The following is a 16608-nucleotide window of genomic DNA, read 5'->3' as shown; positions in this document are numbered from 1 at the left end:
AATTGTAATTAATAGTCACTGCGTGAGCGCAGAGCCTGGTTGCAAGATTTGATGATTCATCAATAAACTCGTAAAACTCCATTCCTAGCCTCTGAGGCTAGTTTTATGAAGCAAAATGGAATTTGGTCAGCCTGTCCATCAAAAGTAGTGGTATGAAAAACCTCAGCGATTTTATGGTGATTTAGGCAACGATCAGCGGACATACAAAGTGACACCATGTCCTAGAGATTTAGTCTGACTGCTACGAAAATTTGAACAGTTTACAGTGCCCTCCATAATTATTGGCAACCCTAGATGATATGTATTAAAAGCCGTAAAGCAAATTCAGTTTTTATTACGGAAGCATACTCTCACACTGAAAACTGAAGACAAGATTCACCAGATAAAACAATCCCCAGTACCCAGACTTCAACCCCACTGAAAACCTGTGAACTGATCTTAAGAGGAGAGTGCACAGGAGATGATCCAGGTCACTAGATGATTGTACAAAGAGGAATGGTCAAAGATCCCTTTTTCTGTGTTCTCCCTTTTTGCGAAACATTTTTGAAGAGTAGTTGTTATTGGGGGCGGCCCGGTGGTCCAGTGGTTAGCACGTTGACCTCACAGTGCAGAGGTCCTGGGTTTGATCCCGGCTCCGGCCTTCCTGTGTGGAGTTTGCATGTTCTCCCCGGGCCCGTGTGGGTTTTCTCCGGGTACTCCGGTTTCCTCCCACATTCCAAAAACATGCATGGCAGGCTGATTGAACACTCCAAATTGTCCCTAGGTGTGAGTGTGAGTGCGGATGGTTGTTCGTCTGTGTGTGCCCTGCGATTGGCTGGCAACCGGTTCAGGGTGTCCCCCGCCGACTGCCCGAAGACGGCTGGGATAGGCTCCAGCATCCCCCGCGACCCTTGTGAGGATAAGCGGATTGGAAAATGGATGGATGGATGGACAGTTGTTATTGGGAAAAGTATGAACATAAGGGTTGCAACTCTATATTGTATAAAACTCACATTTGTCATTGTGTGTGGGTGGAGCATGGCAGTGACATTGAATGCCTTGCCATTAAACACAAAAGCCAAGCTCAGTTTGTGCTGCGTGTTTATTGGGTAGGCAATGAAAGAGACCACACTGACATAAGCTCAGTGAGTGTTTCTGTATTGCCTTCTGTTGAACTGAAATGAATGGAGAGGGTTTATTCTGTTCCAAGATCTACTGGGGAGGACCCTGGGCATCAAACATCTTTTTGCGGCCTTCCATGCCCGACATGGCCTCCACGTTCTTCCTCCAGTCGCTCACCTCCGCTGTCTTCTCCTGAACAAGACACAGTCAGCTGGGGGGATTTTTTTTTTTTTTTTTTTTGCATTGCTATTCTTGCACACTGACCTTCTCCGTGTCTTCCTTTTTGACCGACTTGAGGTTGGCTCGCAGGTCCAGGGACACTTTGTGCTTTGAGCCCAGCAGCGAGCGCAGGATGGCGTCGGCGGAGACCCTCACCCGCCGAAGGTTGGGTCGCTTGAACTTCCCCCGTAGGTCCACAACCTTGATGTTCAGGTCTTTGATCTAAACCACACGGCAGAAGAACTGTGAACAAACGGATCACTATCGACATCGTCTGTGTGGCGTTTACCTCTCTGGTGTTGTGCATGACTTTGGCTTCGATGTCGTATCGTTCCTCATCCACCACGTCGATTTTGGAGTGGAGTTCTTCGCATAGCTTCTACAAAGACATTACAAGGATGTCACTGCCTGAATACACAAATGGCAATTTCAAGGGCCTTTTACATTTCGTCTGGATTTTGTCTATATTACTATCACATTAGGGTATTAAGCAGGGGTGTGACATGACACAAAATTTCCATGAACATCAATTTTCGTCTTTGGGTTCGGGTGGCGCATGGCGACAAAATTTGTGGCACGGTGGCAAAATTTGCAGACTCTCGATAAAACTTCTAACTTCATAACTTCACCCCAAAGTGCAGCTCCTGGAGCCAGATTCACTTGAAATGTGTTTGTTTGTTTTGACACGTCTATCGTGACAAGATGTCCAAAAAAAGTCTCAATAAGCCATGCCACCAAAAGACAGAGGCAGTCTGCCCTTTTGCTTGCTCATTTTGGCCATTTATAGCCATTGACAGTTCATGTCAATCTCTTCCTGAAGATGTTATCTGATTGGCACCAAATTTGAAACAGGTTCACAAGACAGAAGGACAAGGCGATTTTTGATAACTTGCCATAAAATGCAAAACTATCATAAGACCGCTCTTGAAATCCAGCCCCCAAACTCAGCCTCGTTTATCATGAGTAGACTCACCAAAAAAAAAAAAAAAAAAAAAAAAAAAACGTCTCAAGAAGCCAAGCCTGTAAAGACACTGGAAGTCTGCCGTTTGAAGCTGGCATTCCACAGTGATGTGGGACATTTCCAAGGTTTCTGCCGAAAATAGAACTGGCCCTCGATTTTATCAAAATGCTTGAAAACTTGAACCATGCATTCTATTCAAACGGGTCATGGAAGCTTGGCAAGAGTTGGAGTTTTCATCGTTGTGTGTGGGCACAGCAGGAGGCGTCTCGTAAAATAAAACAAAAAATAGTCATGCCACTCCAAAATTCAGCCCCTGAAGCCAATTTAAACTTCGGAACTTGTTCGACATGTCTAACATGATTAGTGGCAGAAAATAATCTCCAGAACCCACGTTGCAGAAGGTGCAAAAATTTATTTTGCTTTGCTGCTGCAATTTTAGGCTCATTTTGGCCGTTTCCAGGATTCCTTGAAATTCAAATTTGTCTTTGAGATTTCATTGGATCGCTTCCAAACTTTAACCACGAATAAATACTAGCAGATGGGCGATGCAAAATTGTCATGAATTTAAGTTGTAGAAAACAATCTCAAGAACAAAAGACACTGTCGTTTGGGCTATTTCTAAGCTTGTCCTGGAAATATTGTGTGATTGCTACCAAATTTTAAACAAAACTATAGGGATGGACAACCCAAACTTGTCAAGAATTTAACATTTCTAAAGACCAAACTAAAATCAACGGAAAAGCGGCATCTTGACGTCTTTGTACCTGCAGCTCCTCCAAGCTCATTGAGTTGATGTTTAACGGGGGTGCTTTTTCCTCCAGGTACTTTTCCTTCTGCTTCTCTTTCTCCACCAGCTCCTGTTCTAGATCCTCTTTGGCCTTGGCCACCATCAAACTCTGCAGCACAACAACTCCAACTGAAATACTTGACTTCTTTCGTATTCGTGCACACGCGATTGAAGCCTCACCTTCAGCATGAGCTTGCGAGAAGCTGAGATTTTAGATTTCTTCTGCAGAAATCAAGAAAGGTGCATGCGTCACAAGCGAACCGGCGCGGTTGAACATGTTGAACGCGGCTTTGAAAGTCTTACCTCGGGCCTATAATGGAAGCATTGGAAACAAACAACGGCATTAGTGTCATGGCAGAGATTCTGTTTCCTAATCAGGATCTAAAAATAAACACAGATGAGAGACGCCAAACACAACACTTACACTTTCTCCGGCATCTTGACTATCTGAGTTGACCCTGAAAGACAAAAATAACACCTTTTGGGGGCCCCCCAAAGGATCTTAATACACTTTCCACTTCAGAAACATTCCACCGCATTGATGCGCGTCTGGCTTTTCCCAGAATGGAAATGTCCCCCCCCCCCACAGCGAGTATTTATTGAATTACTCACATGTGGATCTTAGCGTACGTGCGATTCCATTGTTGTTGTTTTTTATGCGTATGCTTAGCTCGCATTAGTGTGTGTTAGTTGTAAAAAAGGCTTGCTGGGTAACATCAAGCTGTCAACTGACCCACCATCCCTGGAACACCCCCTGTTGTAGTGCTCATTGCATTCTTGCCTTAGCCAAAAACAGCCAAGTGATGGCAGACATGACACAACAACATTGGAGCAGTTACTGACAATTTTAAACAATATTCCTTCTTCCAGGAATGCTTCAACCTTCCTAAAAAGTCAGTCAACGCAGACATTAGATGACAAATCGAACTCAATCACCATCGACTTAATGATAAATACGTTGAGCCAATCCCGAACTCCATTGTCACAATGAAATGGAACAAGCAAAATGTTTGAAGTTTTTTTGAATAAAGTATTTGAAGACTAACAAACATTCTTAATCAAATGTCCTGTTAAAGTGACCCAAGGAATGTATTATTTCAAGCACAAAAGAGTGTTTTTTTTTTAGCCCTTACATACCTCTTTTGGAAGATGAAGTGACACACAGCAAGTGATGCGTGGAAGAAGAACAGACGGGATATTTATCCCACACCCGCCTTTGTCCCTCCTCTTTCGCTCGATTTGAATGCACAGGCGCGCGCGCGCACACACACACACACACACACACACACACACACGACTTCCATCAACAATAAAACAGGCGGCAGTGATGGGGGTACTGGATCTTTATTTTGCATCTCACCAAGCTGGCGTTCAAGTGGCAGCAATGTCAAAATCCATAAAATTCAAGTGTGCTTGTATGTGGCGATTGACCTCTTTATGTTTGCTCTGATTCTTCTCATACACATGCTGGCAGTGAAGTTCGTTACTTTGAAAGAAATAGCGATATCATGGGTTATTTTTTCAAAACTCTTTGTTTATTATTCTTTGCTTTGTGTGTAGTGATGAGAAAATGAAGCTTCAAGATGCATCATGAAGCAGTTGCGTTTATTTACACCTCTAGCTAGCACTCCCTGTTCAACATCTGGCGAAAAGTACAACCCACTCTGCATTTCTGAAACCCATTTCTTTTCACCAACAGTGCCATCTAGAGGAATCAAAAATAGAAAACAACTGGCTCATGAAACATCTTGAAGCATCATTTTCCCATCACTACTTATTTGTTAGCAGAGGTTCTACAGGTTCATTGCGACTGGTCCGTTTCTAAAAAGTGAGTATTCAGGTCACTTTGAACAAAGAAAGAAAAGAATATTAATGATATGAAAAAAATAGTCATACTATCAAGAGGGTTGTAATCTTCTGAGAAAAAAAGTCAACGTTTTAATCGTAATAACTACAGTACTTTACAATCTTACAAAAATGACACTTAAGTGCATGTTTCACAAACAATTGTGTTGGCCTATGTTGTGAAAAAAGAAGCAATAAAACATATTTTCCCCAAAGTATTGCACTTGAAAAAGATACATCTTTTAAATATTATAGCTCCCTCCAAATGATTTTTTTTAGATGACTATTTTTCTCATTGTGATTTTCTTCCCCTCTTAAATGTGTCCTTTCATTTTACGCACAATGTTGTCTCTTGAAACATTTTTTTTGTCAAAACATTTTTTCTCTCAGAACGTTAAAATTTGTTTTTCATGTAATGTTTTGTTTTCTGTTCATTCTGCAGCAAACAGTCTACTTAACACCCACGTAAACCCTTAAGCAGCAAAACTGCACCAAGCAACAATTGCACTATGCCTTTAACTATTTTCAAATGACAACCTTTCGAAATGGTGATACTGTATATCAAAACTGAATATTTTAATGAAAAAACTCTGGTGTCTGAAGGGTTAAGGTGTGCGTTTTAAGGGTTTAACTAAAAACAAAACTGTAACATGACTTCATTATTTACACGAACATTTACAATTTTTGGAAACACTTGTGACTGTCAAAAATGTGCTTTGTTTTTAGTGTAGCTGTATGATGTATGATGTAGCGTGATGAACGGAAAGAAGCAGCTTAGTTGATGATGTAGACAAACTGAACTTCACTGGGAATGAGCCAGAGCTCCTGCACCCTGACCATAACCAAAACCCTTGGGTCCGAAGTTCTTGGCGTAGCAACCTGTGAACACATAGCAGGCCAATAATGCAGAGCGATTCAAATCCTTGACTGACACATATAAGGCTCGTTTACACCGGGGGAGTTTGCTTAGTTTGTTTCTTTGTATTCAAGTCTTTTATTTTTATCTCGGTCTTTCACGGTATCGGTGATGGGCCATTTTGGGGGGGCTGCAGAGTCCCAGAGGCTCAAAGGCATGTTAAGGTTGCCATGTGTGTTGCCTCCTGTTCTGAGGGGCCCAAGTTCTGATGGGCCCAACTCCAGTGGGCGTCAGCATGGGGGACACATATTTTGATGACCAGCTTATAAGCAAATCCATTACTCAATCTCTTACTCACTATTGTACCGTTACTATGACTGTAGTTCTAGTAGTGGAAGCGCTGCGTTTGCCAAAATCTCCAAAGATTGGGCCGGGAATGCCTTAATACCTTTACAGAAGATCTCGCCATCTCTGTCTGCGACAGTGGTGGACTCCAGTCCTTTGCCGCATTTGGCGCAACGGAAGCAACCTTTATGCCATGACTTGCGAGAGAAAGAAATTGTCAAATCTTGAACAGAACATTTTAATTGTCATAAAATATAAGAGATTTTTCTTACATTACCGCCCCCGATAACCTTCTCCGCCGCGTAGACGGTTTTGCCACAGCGTGGACAAATATCGGAGGCGCCAGCTTTCTTGGCGAACTTGGAGGCGTTGGGGTTGTTGGTGGGATGATGCGGAGTTTCTCTGTCAAGAAAATATTAGGTAATATTACGAGAATAGTCCAAAACTTACTTTGATTTAACTTTTGTGATATTATGACTCTCTGTCATGAAATTGTTGAAATAATCCAATTTTATGCTCCTAAAATGACAGTCTGTCAGACATGTTATGATTTTTAATTTTTTTTACTTTTACAATGAAATTTTAGCAGAACTTTTTTCCATATAAGATCAGATTTTCACTGTAATGCTTTTTCTGATATAATTAGTCGTCTGTGGGGTGTAACCTTTATTCACGTTATAATTGTAATCTCGTAAAATTGAGACATTTCTTTGAATCTTACCACTTCATTGTTTTTTGCATTTTCTCTCTTAATATTATGACTTTATTATAAGGAAGTTAAGATAAATTAAGATTCTACCCTTCTATTACAAAAAATATCTTCTTATTTCCAATTTTTTCTGCTGTTAGGGCTTTACTATGTGACACCTCTTTTGACTTCTAAAAGGATGCTGTGTTTTATGGTTTTATTCATTGCACAAAAACAATAATACATACAATGCATTTAGGTTTCATCTTACACTGGAGGCGTAATTCCAAGCCCCTCTCCGGTGTCCATGCTGAGGGTCCCCGCTCCTCCGCCGAAGCCGTAACCTTTTGGACCGTACTTTTTGCCGTAGCATGACTTGCAGTAGATCTCGTCTGCGTGCACGGCCACAGTTGTGCTGTCCAGGTTCTTCTTGCACACCACTTGCAATGAGAGGGTCGTTAAAATGTTTTAAAGACTGTATCTGACACTGAAGGTCCAAGTGTCAGATTCCGATTTAAAGCCTATTTCCAATTGACCCATTGCAGCCAAGTCACGTGATCACGTGAGTGCATTGGACGTACGGCAAAAGTTAATGACGACCGAATTGAAGTGGACGGAAAACGGAGCGATTGAAGGACTGTATCAGTTAATTTTGCCCATCTAGCCATGACATCCACCACTTCCACTGCTGCGTGCTGTGTTCATGCAAACGACCTTTATCATTATGTTTTCAATGGTGTATCCTCTTACACTGGAGCTTATTTAAAAGCTTCTGTAAGTCTGGACACCGAGCAGTTTTTTGTGGCTGGCTGGACGAGATGCTATGGTCACTCCGGGGGGAGTAATGGCGAAGGTAAAATTTGCTTATGATGCTAAATGACTTTTTAAAATGTATGTTTTTTTTTTTTACATATTCTGTACTAGGTTCACGCAAAGCAACATGGGAAATGTAATGATTCTGAGTAAAATATATGAACAATGATCTACTAACCGTGTAAAAAAACAAAACACGATGCTGCAAATCATCATATATTTTGAGGGCTGCCAGTTCTTTCGGTTGATTGCTGATATCCGTTCTCATAACAGTAAATTTTCATAAAATTGCACTTTTCCCCCCCGTCATGCACCATTATGACAATTGTTCTTGCAACATTGGCTTTTTGTCTTATATTTTGACGTTTTCTCTCATAACATTTCCCTCAAAACTTTGTGCTTGAAAGAATGGGATTTAAAATTCATTATTGTTCAGAGTGGCCTTCATAATCCATCGAACGACCAAATGGTTTCTCGCTGGATTTCGATGACATCAAGCTGGAACTGATACGTGATATCTGATCTGTGGGTTTACACTCAAATCGTCAGATATCTGATATGTACTGGATTTTTGGACGAGGCCATCTTGATTCCAATCATTTTCCTTCTCTTTATGTTGCTTGACGAATATCCCAATTATGCCACAAAATGAATTGTGTCACTGAACCCAAGCTGTGTAAGCCCAGCCTACATCACTGTAAACGGCTCCTGGCATTATAAAATAAAACAACTGTGTGTCATAGATAAACACTATGCTCGAGGGTGAGCGTGTGCGCCTTACCCATCCATAAAAGGACAACTTTGTCACATGTTTCCAGCACATCCATATAAGGCGCCGATGTGTCAACGCACAAATTTGCTTGCCAGAATCCTCTGCATTCCACACTGACATTTGACAGTTCTCATCTTTGAGTAGATGGACTTACTGCACAGGAAACAGGATTTATGCCAGCTCTTTCCTTCGCATTGCACTTCCTCTGCAAAGTAGACAGTTTTCTGGCAGCAGCCACACTTGTTCCCTCCTCCGAAAGGCATCCTATGTACATGCAAGTTAAACATTCAGTGGGTGTCTCGGTGCAACCACAGAATACCTTCACGTGGAAAAGAAAAAGTTTCGAAGTGGAAATATGCAAAAGAAGTCTCTGAACAGAGCCCGAATACGCTCGGAAAACTCACAGCCGCTCAACCTGGCAGAATGTCAATGGCCTAAATCTACTGCATCGGTCTTTGTAAACAGGACATTCCTTTGCGGCAACATCAGTTGACGATAACGTTTTCCTGTCTTTGAAGAGCATTTTAAAAGAAGTGCAGAATTAAAACCACACTTTGTTACCCTCTGTTACTTCCAAGGGGCAAATTTACTTCGAACAAATGCCTTGATAAACACCACTCACAGAAAAAAAAAAAAAAAACATAACTGTAGTGTGAACTTTTCACATTTTCCATGAATTTCACCTGAAAGCCAAATATCCCTACATTTGTGTGAGTAGTGTATTTTAAGATAAAAAACAAAAACAAAACCTACCTGCATGAATGTAGTCTCTCTGGTGGTTCACGTCCAGTCAGAATATCCACTGTGATGATTAGGGCAAAGAGTGAGCAGCTCACAGCACACTGATGTGATCAGAGGGAGGAGTTAGATGAGCGTGTGCGTGTGTGTGTGTCTTAAGCAGGGAAACACTTCTCGCTATCCACCTCGCCCATCTCTTCCTGGGTCATCCCAAGGTCTCTCCTGCAAGTCCTGGGTCGTCCATGGAGCCTCCTCTCAGAAGCACGTATCCGGAACAGCTCACCAGGGAGGTGTCCAGGAGGGATACAAACAAGGTCCTCGAGCCAACTCATCTGTCTACTCTCAATGCGGAAGAGCAGCAGCTCTAATCTGAGCCCCTCTTTGATGACCAAGCTTCTCACCTTATCTCTTAGGGAAATCTGCCAAAGAATCTAATTTTGGTCACGATCCGGGATCTTGTTCTCTTGGTTACGAGCCAGAGCCCGCAACTATGGGTCATGGTAGGAACATAAATCAAGAGCAAGAGCTTCACCTTTGAGCTCAGCTCCTTCTTCACCACTGCTTGTCAACCTCCTGCTCCGTTCTTCCCTCACTTGTGAACAAGACCCTAATGTACTTGAAGTCCTCCACTTGGGGCAAGATCTCAATCATCAGATTTGCAGTACTGATTCTCATCCCAACTGCTTCACACTTGGCTGCGAATCGTTCCGGTGAGAGATCCCGGATGAATGGAGTCCAACAGCACCACATCATCTGTAAAAAGCCGAAATGTAAAACCGTGGTCACAAAACTGGACCACTCAACATCTTGGTTGCATCTTGGCTAGAAATTACTCAAGGTTATGATCTGAATTGATGACAAAGGGCAGGCTTGGTGAAGTCCAACCCTCATTGAATATAAATCTGACCTAGTGCCGGCAACCCTGAAACAGCTCAAACAGGGAACAGGCTGTACTAGTGCGTCCGGTACCCCGTACTCCCAAAGAACCCCCAAAAGATTCCCAGGAACACAGTCAAATGCCTTCTTCATGTCCACAAAGCACATCTAGACAGGTTGGGCGAACTCGCATGCACCCCGAGGGTTGCTTTCATGACAGGCACCGACTACTTTATGGCTGCCACCTCAACAATGAATGCACAGAACAATGTCCACTCGGACTCAATTTACCCCCGCCTTCTCTGGGGAATGGGTGAAATTCTGCCATAGGTGAAACTTGAAGCTGCTTCTGTCAGGGGACTGCCAGACGTTCCCAGCAGACCCTGACAACATGGCCGTGTCTCCCAGGACCCATAAGCATGTTCCCACCCTTCAGAGCCAACACACTACCAAATGATAATTGGTTGACAGCTCCGCCCGTCTCTTTACCGAGTGTTCAAGAAATGCAGCCGCAAGTCAGATGGCACGAGTACAAAGTCAAACATCAAGCTGCGGCCTAAAGTATCCTGGTGCCAAGTGCACAGGTGGACATCCCTATGTCTGAAAAGGTGTTCGTTAATGTCTAATTGATAACCCTGACAGTTATCAACAGTCCATGATGACCACAGAAGCCCAAACACAGAACACTGCTCGGGTTCTGATCGATGGGGCCGCTGCTCCTAACCACGCCTTTCCAAGTCTTACTGTCATTGCCCACCTGAGAATTGAAGTCCCCCAACAGAGTGAAGGAGTTGCCAGAGGGACCATTATCCAGGACACCCTCCAAGGACTCTAAACTCTAGAGTGGACTGGTACCAGAGCTCGAACCATCTGTCAAGGTGAGGCCGATTAGATCGAGTCGGAACTACTCAATCTTGCCCACCACCTTGGACTCCTTCCCCGCTAGAGACGTGCGGGATTCGGACTGCTAATGTCCCTGCTTTCAGCCGCCGCCGCCAATCTATTATGCAGCTGACCTTCTTGCCCCGACCCACAGGTGGTGAACCCATGGGAAGGGGGACCCATGTTGCCTCTTGCTTCTGTCAGGGGACTGCCAGACGTTCCCAGCAGACCCTGACAACATGGCCGTGTCTCCCAGGACCCATAAGCATGTTCCCACCCTTCAGAGCCAACACACTACCAAATGATAATTGGTTGACAGCTCCGCCCGTCTCTTTACCGAGTGTTCAAGAAATGCAGCCGCAAGTCAGATGGCACGAGTACAAAGTCAAACATCAAGCTGCGGCCTAAAGTATCCTGGTGCCAAGTGCACAGGTGGACATCCCTATGTCTGAAAAGGTGTTCGTTAATGTCTAATTGATAACCCTGACAGTTATCAACAGTCCATGATGACCACAGAAGCCCAAACACAGAACACTGCTCGGGTTCTGATCGATGGGGCCGCTGCTCCTAACCACGCCTTTCCAAGTCTTACTGTCATTGCCCACCTGAGAATTGAAGTCCCCCAACAGAGTGAAGGAGTTGCCAGAGGGACCATTATCCAGGACACCCTCCAAGGACTCTAAACTCTAGAGTGGACTGGTACCAGAGCTCGAACCATCTGTCAAGGTGAGGCCGATTAGATCGAGTCGGAACTACTCAATCTTGCCCACCACCTTGGACTCCTTCCCCGCTAGAGACGTGCGGGATTCGGACTGCTAATGTCCCTGCTTTCAGCCGCCGCCGCCAATCTATTATGCAGCTGACCTTCTTGCCCCGACCCACAGGTGGTGAACCCATGGGAAGGGGGACCCATGTTGCCTCTTTGGGCTGTGCCTGGCAAGACCCCATGGGTTTAGGCCTGGCCACCAAGCGCTCGGCAACGAACCCAATCTCCAGGCCTAGCTCTAGAAGGATGCCCTGGTGACCCGCATCTGGGTGGGGGAAATCAAGATTTCAATCATCATAGCGGGTCTAAGAGCTTTACTTGCCTGGTCACTCACCGAGGATCTTTGCCATAGGGGACCCTGCCATGGTCACACAGCCCCAGACGCCTTAACTCCTAGAATTATTGGAACACACAAACCTCGACCAAGTTAAGGTGACAGCTTAAGGAGGTGCTTGGTCAACTTCTCTCCACTCTCAGACTGCCAGTTTAAAAAGTGAGACCGTGGATTTAGGTGCTCGGAGCATTTTAGGGTCTCAAAGACTGTGAGATATTATAAAACGTTTGGAACAATCCAGATAAAACAAGTGAAGGTTCGCTGCAATATGTTCTTGAAAAGCTTACCCTCCTCTTTCATTAGTTAATTTGTAACATGACCACTTTTCTCTCTCGTGACATAGCCACTTCTTGAAACGTGTTGACGTTTTTTCTTTAAAGTTACGACTTCTCTCAACATTGTGATTTTTCTTCGAGTAATATTTCGGATTTTCTCTCATAAGATTATAACTTTTCTCTCTTATAACATAATTTTTTTTTCTAGATTCTGTCCCCTTATTTTGCAGCTATAGAACAGCTTCCACTCTTTGAGGAAGACTTGCTACAAGATGTTGGCGCAAGTGATGTTACCCGCCTGTGTCGTCCTCCCTCTCGCTTCAAACATCACACGAAGAGACAACGACAACAAACTCAAGACATCTATTTATAGCCAGCCTTTCGGACAGCGCTCACCCTCGCTTTGGCGCTGCATGGACTCATCTATGAAATAGGGGAGGGACAGAGAGAGACAGAGACAGCGAGAGAGAAGCAAGTGACAGGCGCTTGGTGGATTAATCCGGAGGAAGAGGAAGACGATGGGAGGCAAGGCATGATAAAAGGCAGCCGGCACAAGGAGGTTGCGGCGTTCAGCAGCTTCTCTCCTGCGTGCGACTCGACCGGAAGATAGGACAAGATAAGGGAGGAAGAGGTGAGCTGACTGAATCCGACTGCTTGACATTTTTATTGTTTTCCTCATTTCCATATTTAACCTTCAAAAATTCAGCCTTTTCCAAAGATGATGACGCTTAGTTTTGTTATATTTCGAGGCTTTTTGGCAGGCAGGAACATAAACAGTCACTAATAATCTTTTTATGTTTTTAAATGTTTTAATATTTTAACCTATATATTACAGTTGCCACGCATTTTAATTACTGTCATCTTTATTTTTTCAATGATTTTTAGAAATAGCTTTTGCCCTCAAACACCAGAACAGCCCGCTATACTGTATGTGATCAAACTCATACCTTACAAAATTCAGTGACAATTATACACCCGATAGCACACATCGCCTAATACATAAAAACACAACTTAAAATTTTAAAATGTCCTCTTTTTTTCTGTCTTCACAATAGAAAGGGTCACCAACATGCTCCCTACAGGGCTGGCCTGTTCTACAAACAGGTCACTAGTGGTAGGAAATTGTGATTTCCGAGGAATGTTTTCGAATCAATCATTTGTAAGCACGTACAGAGATTTATAGATATAAAATGTTGCTTTTTGATGTTTGACTCCAACGGTGTTAAATCATTATTGATAATGAGAGAGTATCAATATGATCAATGTCATCACATTAAGGAATAGCATTCATTATTAATAAAAAAAAAAAATCATTAAGGCGATTTGAGAAAATGTTCTTTTTCAGTAATGTGTATCCAATTGATAGCCCTATACATTACTCAGTCGGCTCTCACTTTCAAAAAGGTTGGTGACCCTGATCCACATCAAGTTTGGTTGCCTGTGATTGGAAATGATGATGTGTTGCTGAAACCTCAAAGGTGGGCTTGGTTGTGGAGAGATGCAGTTCCACCTCTGTGACACTAGAGGGCACCAGGCAACAGACTTAGTGACACACCCTGACTGTGCATGCTTGCGCGTGTGTGTGTGCGTGCGTGCGTGCTTAAGCCAAAGTAGGACGTGCAAGCAGCAGAGTGTGACCCGCACAGTTACTAATTAGATGATAACGATAAGAACAACTGAAGAGAGAGAGGAAGTTGGTTATCAGTCAGTGCTGTCATCTTCTTATACCTGCCATGTGCTGCTTTATCTGAGCAGCAGCTCTTATTAACTTGTGATTGTGTTCACGGGCTTGGGATGTAATATGACAGATAAGAATTAGGATGTGTCAAGGTCAAGCTCTGTCTGTGCTGCGCGTGTATACTGTGGTCATTTAACTGTACATGCTGCTATACCCTAGTGAGGATAAGTGATTTATGGATTGACGGACAGATGGATTGATATAATCCTCTTTACTTATTGCTTGACAGTTAGTCAATAGAACGATGAATGTTGGCAAAAGTCTATCCACAAGAAATGCAATTTTCTCCAATGTGCAAGACAGCCCAACAAAAAGGTGCCAATGCACCTCCCGCCATCTTCACACCAATGTACATGTTGCCACATGACTCGCGGCCAATGTTAAATTTGGTCTTGATCCATCCGTCTTCGAATAAATTGTAATATTTGCAAACTCCCAACACATTGATGAGCATGCTTGGCCTCTTATTCTTGATTTTGGAAACATGTTTAAATTTTATTTTTTTCATTTAAAAATTTTTAATTTTTTTATTTTTATTTTAAGTTAGTTATCATTTTTTGAGTTTTTGTGTTTGTGTGTGTGTGTGTGTGTGTGCGCGTGTGTATGTATGTATATCCATCAATACATACATTTTCCGAACCACTTTATCCTCACAAGGGTCGTGGGAGGTGCTGGAGCCTATCCCAGCTGTCTTTGGGCAGTAGGCGGGGATACCCTGAACCGGTTGCCAGCCAATCACAGGGCACACACAGACGAACAACCATCCATGCTCACACTCACACCTAGGGACAATTTGTAGTGTTCAATCAGCCTGTCATGAATGTTTTTGGAATACGGGAGGAAACTTTGTGGATGCACTATGTGGATGACGCGCTCAACACTGGACCACACATATATATACTGTATATACACACAATAAAACATTCACTATAGTATAATATGCTTTAAAATTTTTATTTCATTACAATTTATTTGAAGGAAATGTCCACGGAGTTACGATGTCTATATACAGTATAATGTTTAGCCCATGAGGGTGGTGCAGAGGGAGCCCGAGCTCCAAAACATGCCGTGACAATTAAAATCAGCCCAGTTGAACGGTTCCGGCTGTGAGCAAGAGACTGGGCCAAGCCGTTGTGCGGCAGATGGACAATTGGCTAAAATTAGGAACCTTTTCACCAGGTGCTACTTTTAGCTCTTGGAGGGAGCGCTGCAGTTAGTCTGGTTTGGCATTTATAGAGAGGGCGCTGACCGTGACGGCGGAGGATGCGACTGGAGCGTGATTATGCAAGCGGGGAGGGGAACACCCAACCCCGAGGCGACTGAAGGATGTTCCGCCCGGGGTGGAAAGAAAGACTTGTCAGGAGGATGCTTCATGATCACGCCAGTATCCACCATTTGAGAGCTTCTACGGTAAGTTCTTATCCTCGCCTGCAACTTCTTCGGATGGCAGTCATTAAGTGTGTAATTGGATGCAGAGGCATGTCCCGTAATGCACTTCTATCGTATGAAGATGTCTGCTGACTATTATAGCCCGAGTGAGCTTCTCCAGGCGCTTTTCACTGCTTTGTTTGCTACGGTATGTTCTAGAAGGGCATCAGTCAAGCGTTGTTGACTCGAGAGCAAGAGACGCCACACAAGCTGCTTTTTCAGTGTAAGCATGACACATTATGCATCTATCCATCCTTTTTTTTTCTTTTAAATACCCGTTGTCCTATTTAGGGTCCTGGGTGAGCTGAAGCCTATCCCAGCTGAGTTCTGACAAGAGGCAGGGAACACCCTGGAACAGACATCAACCTATAGCTAGGCACTTATAGGCAAACAACGATTTAAAACAAAGGGCAGTTTTCTGCCTTTAATGAATTTAACATGCATGCAGAAAACCAACGCAAGTGCCGGGAGAACAGGCAAACTCCACTCATGGAGTCCGAATCCAAGATTTGAACACCAAACCATGTTAGTGTGAGGCAGATGGGTCCAACCAATGTGTCTGAAGAACATGTTTGTTTCATTGAAATACCCCAAGGAGTATGAATGACACGACCTGACACTCTAGTTCTTCACTTGAGCATTCATTGCATGGCATCTTGCCGGCAAGTATATGCGTAACATTGGTTATGATATAAATTAGCCCCGCTGTGACGTATCAGAAACGTTTCCTCCTCGTGCAACACTGCATCACTGCTGATTGCAGCATTCTTAATTTTACAAAACACCATTGTGTACGGTTTCCAGACTTGCTTTTGTTAGATCCTTGTGAGAAACTTTTGAGTTCGCAACTCGTTCGCATCACAAGTGCAGCAGCAGCAGTGTTGTATTCAACCTGAATCGACTGCAGATTTATTATTTCTTTTTGTTGCTGTTGTTTGTTTGTCTTTTTTAACTTGGCTGCAGAAGACGGCAGATGATAAGTCAAACCCGATCCAGTTGGATCAACATGATATGAGACCATCACAAATGGAATCCAACAAAAACCTTCCACAACATCGTACATCATCAATCTCTTAAAGCAACACCCAACAACAGAAACAAATGAACAACAGCCCACATTTCTTTTTGTCAACACTTTGACTGGGCTGTGTGTGTGTGTGTGTGTGTGTGTGTGTGTGTGTGTG

General features: G+C 43.5%; 3 protein-coding genes across 4 annotated transcripts in view; 1 reads left to right on the top strand and 2 right to left on the bottom strand.

The window, feature by feature from the left end:
* Positions 1-1063: 1063 nt before the first annotated feature.
* On the bottom strand, positions 1064-4307 carry LOC109508301 (troponin I, slow skeletal muscle-like). 2 transcript variants are annotated; one of them, XM_019858201.1, is made up of 8 exons: positions 4206-4307; positions 3493-3545; positions 3372-3378; positions 3249-3290; positions 3046-3177; positions 1610-1699; positions 1366-1542; positions 1064-1293 (listed from the first exon to the last, which is right to left on the bottom strand). In XM_019858201.1, the coding sequence occupies exons 2-8, from the start codon at positions 3504-3506 to the stop codon at positions 1192-1194; spliced, it is 564 nt and encodes a 187-aa protein (XP_019713760.1). In that variant the 5' UTR covers positions 3507-3545; positions 4206-4307; the 3' UTR covers positions 1064-1191. The 2 variants fall into 2 exon arrangements, with proteins under 2 accessions (XP_019713760.1, XP_019713768.1); XM_019858209.1 differs by having other exon boundaries at positions 3493-3526; positions 4206-4289.
* Positions 4308-5470: 1163 nt separating this feature from the next.
* Positions 5471-9270, bottom strand: csrp1b (cysteine and glycine-rich protein 1b). Its single transcript, XM_019858190.1, has 6 exons — positions 9141-9270; positions 8542-8651; positions 7074-7242; positions 6387-6516; positions 6218-6311; positions 5471-5792 (listed from the first exon to the last, which is right to left on the bottom strand). The coding sequence occupies exons 2-6, from the start codon at positions 8648-8650 to the stop codon at positions 5716-5718; spliced, it is 579 nt and encodes a 192-aa protein (XP_019713749.1). The 5' UTR covers position 8651; positions 9141-9270; the 3' UTR covers positions 5471-5715.
* A 3228-nt stretch (positions 9271-12498) lies between these two features.
* LOC109508028 (neuron navigator 1-like) overlaps positions 12499-16608 on the top strand; it is a 61389-nt gene continuing 57279 nt past the window's right edge. Inside the window, 2 exon segments of the mRNA XM_019857827.1 lie at positions 12499-12889; positions 15176-15406. The gene's annotated coding sequence lies outside the window, so the exon portion shown is untranslated.

The sequence above is a fragment of the Hippocampus comes genome, unplaced genomic scaffold (genome assembly GCF_001891065.2).
Source record: "Hippocampus comes isolate QL1 unplaced genomic scaffold, H_comes_QL1_v1.1 scaffold17, whole genome shotgun sequence".
Taxonomy (NCBI): domain Eukaryota; kingdom Metazoa; phylum Chordata; class Actinopteri; order Syngnathiformes; family Syngnathidae; genus Hippocampus; species Hippocampus comes.
This window is presented reverse-complemented; position numbering and strand designations above follow the sequence as displayed.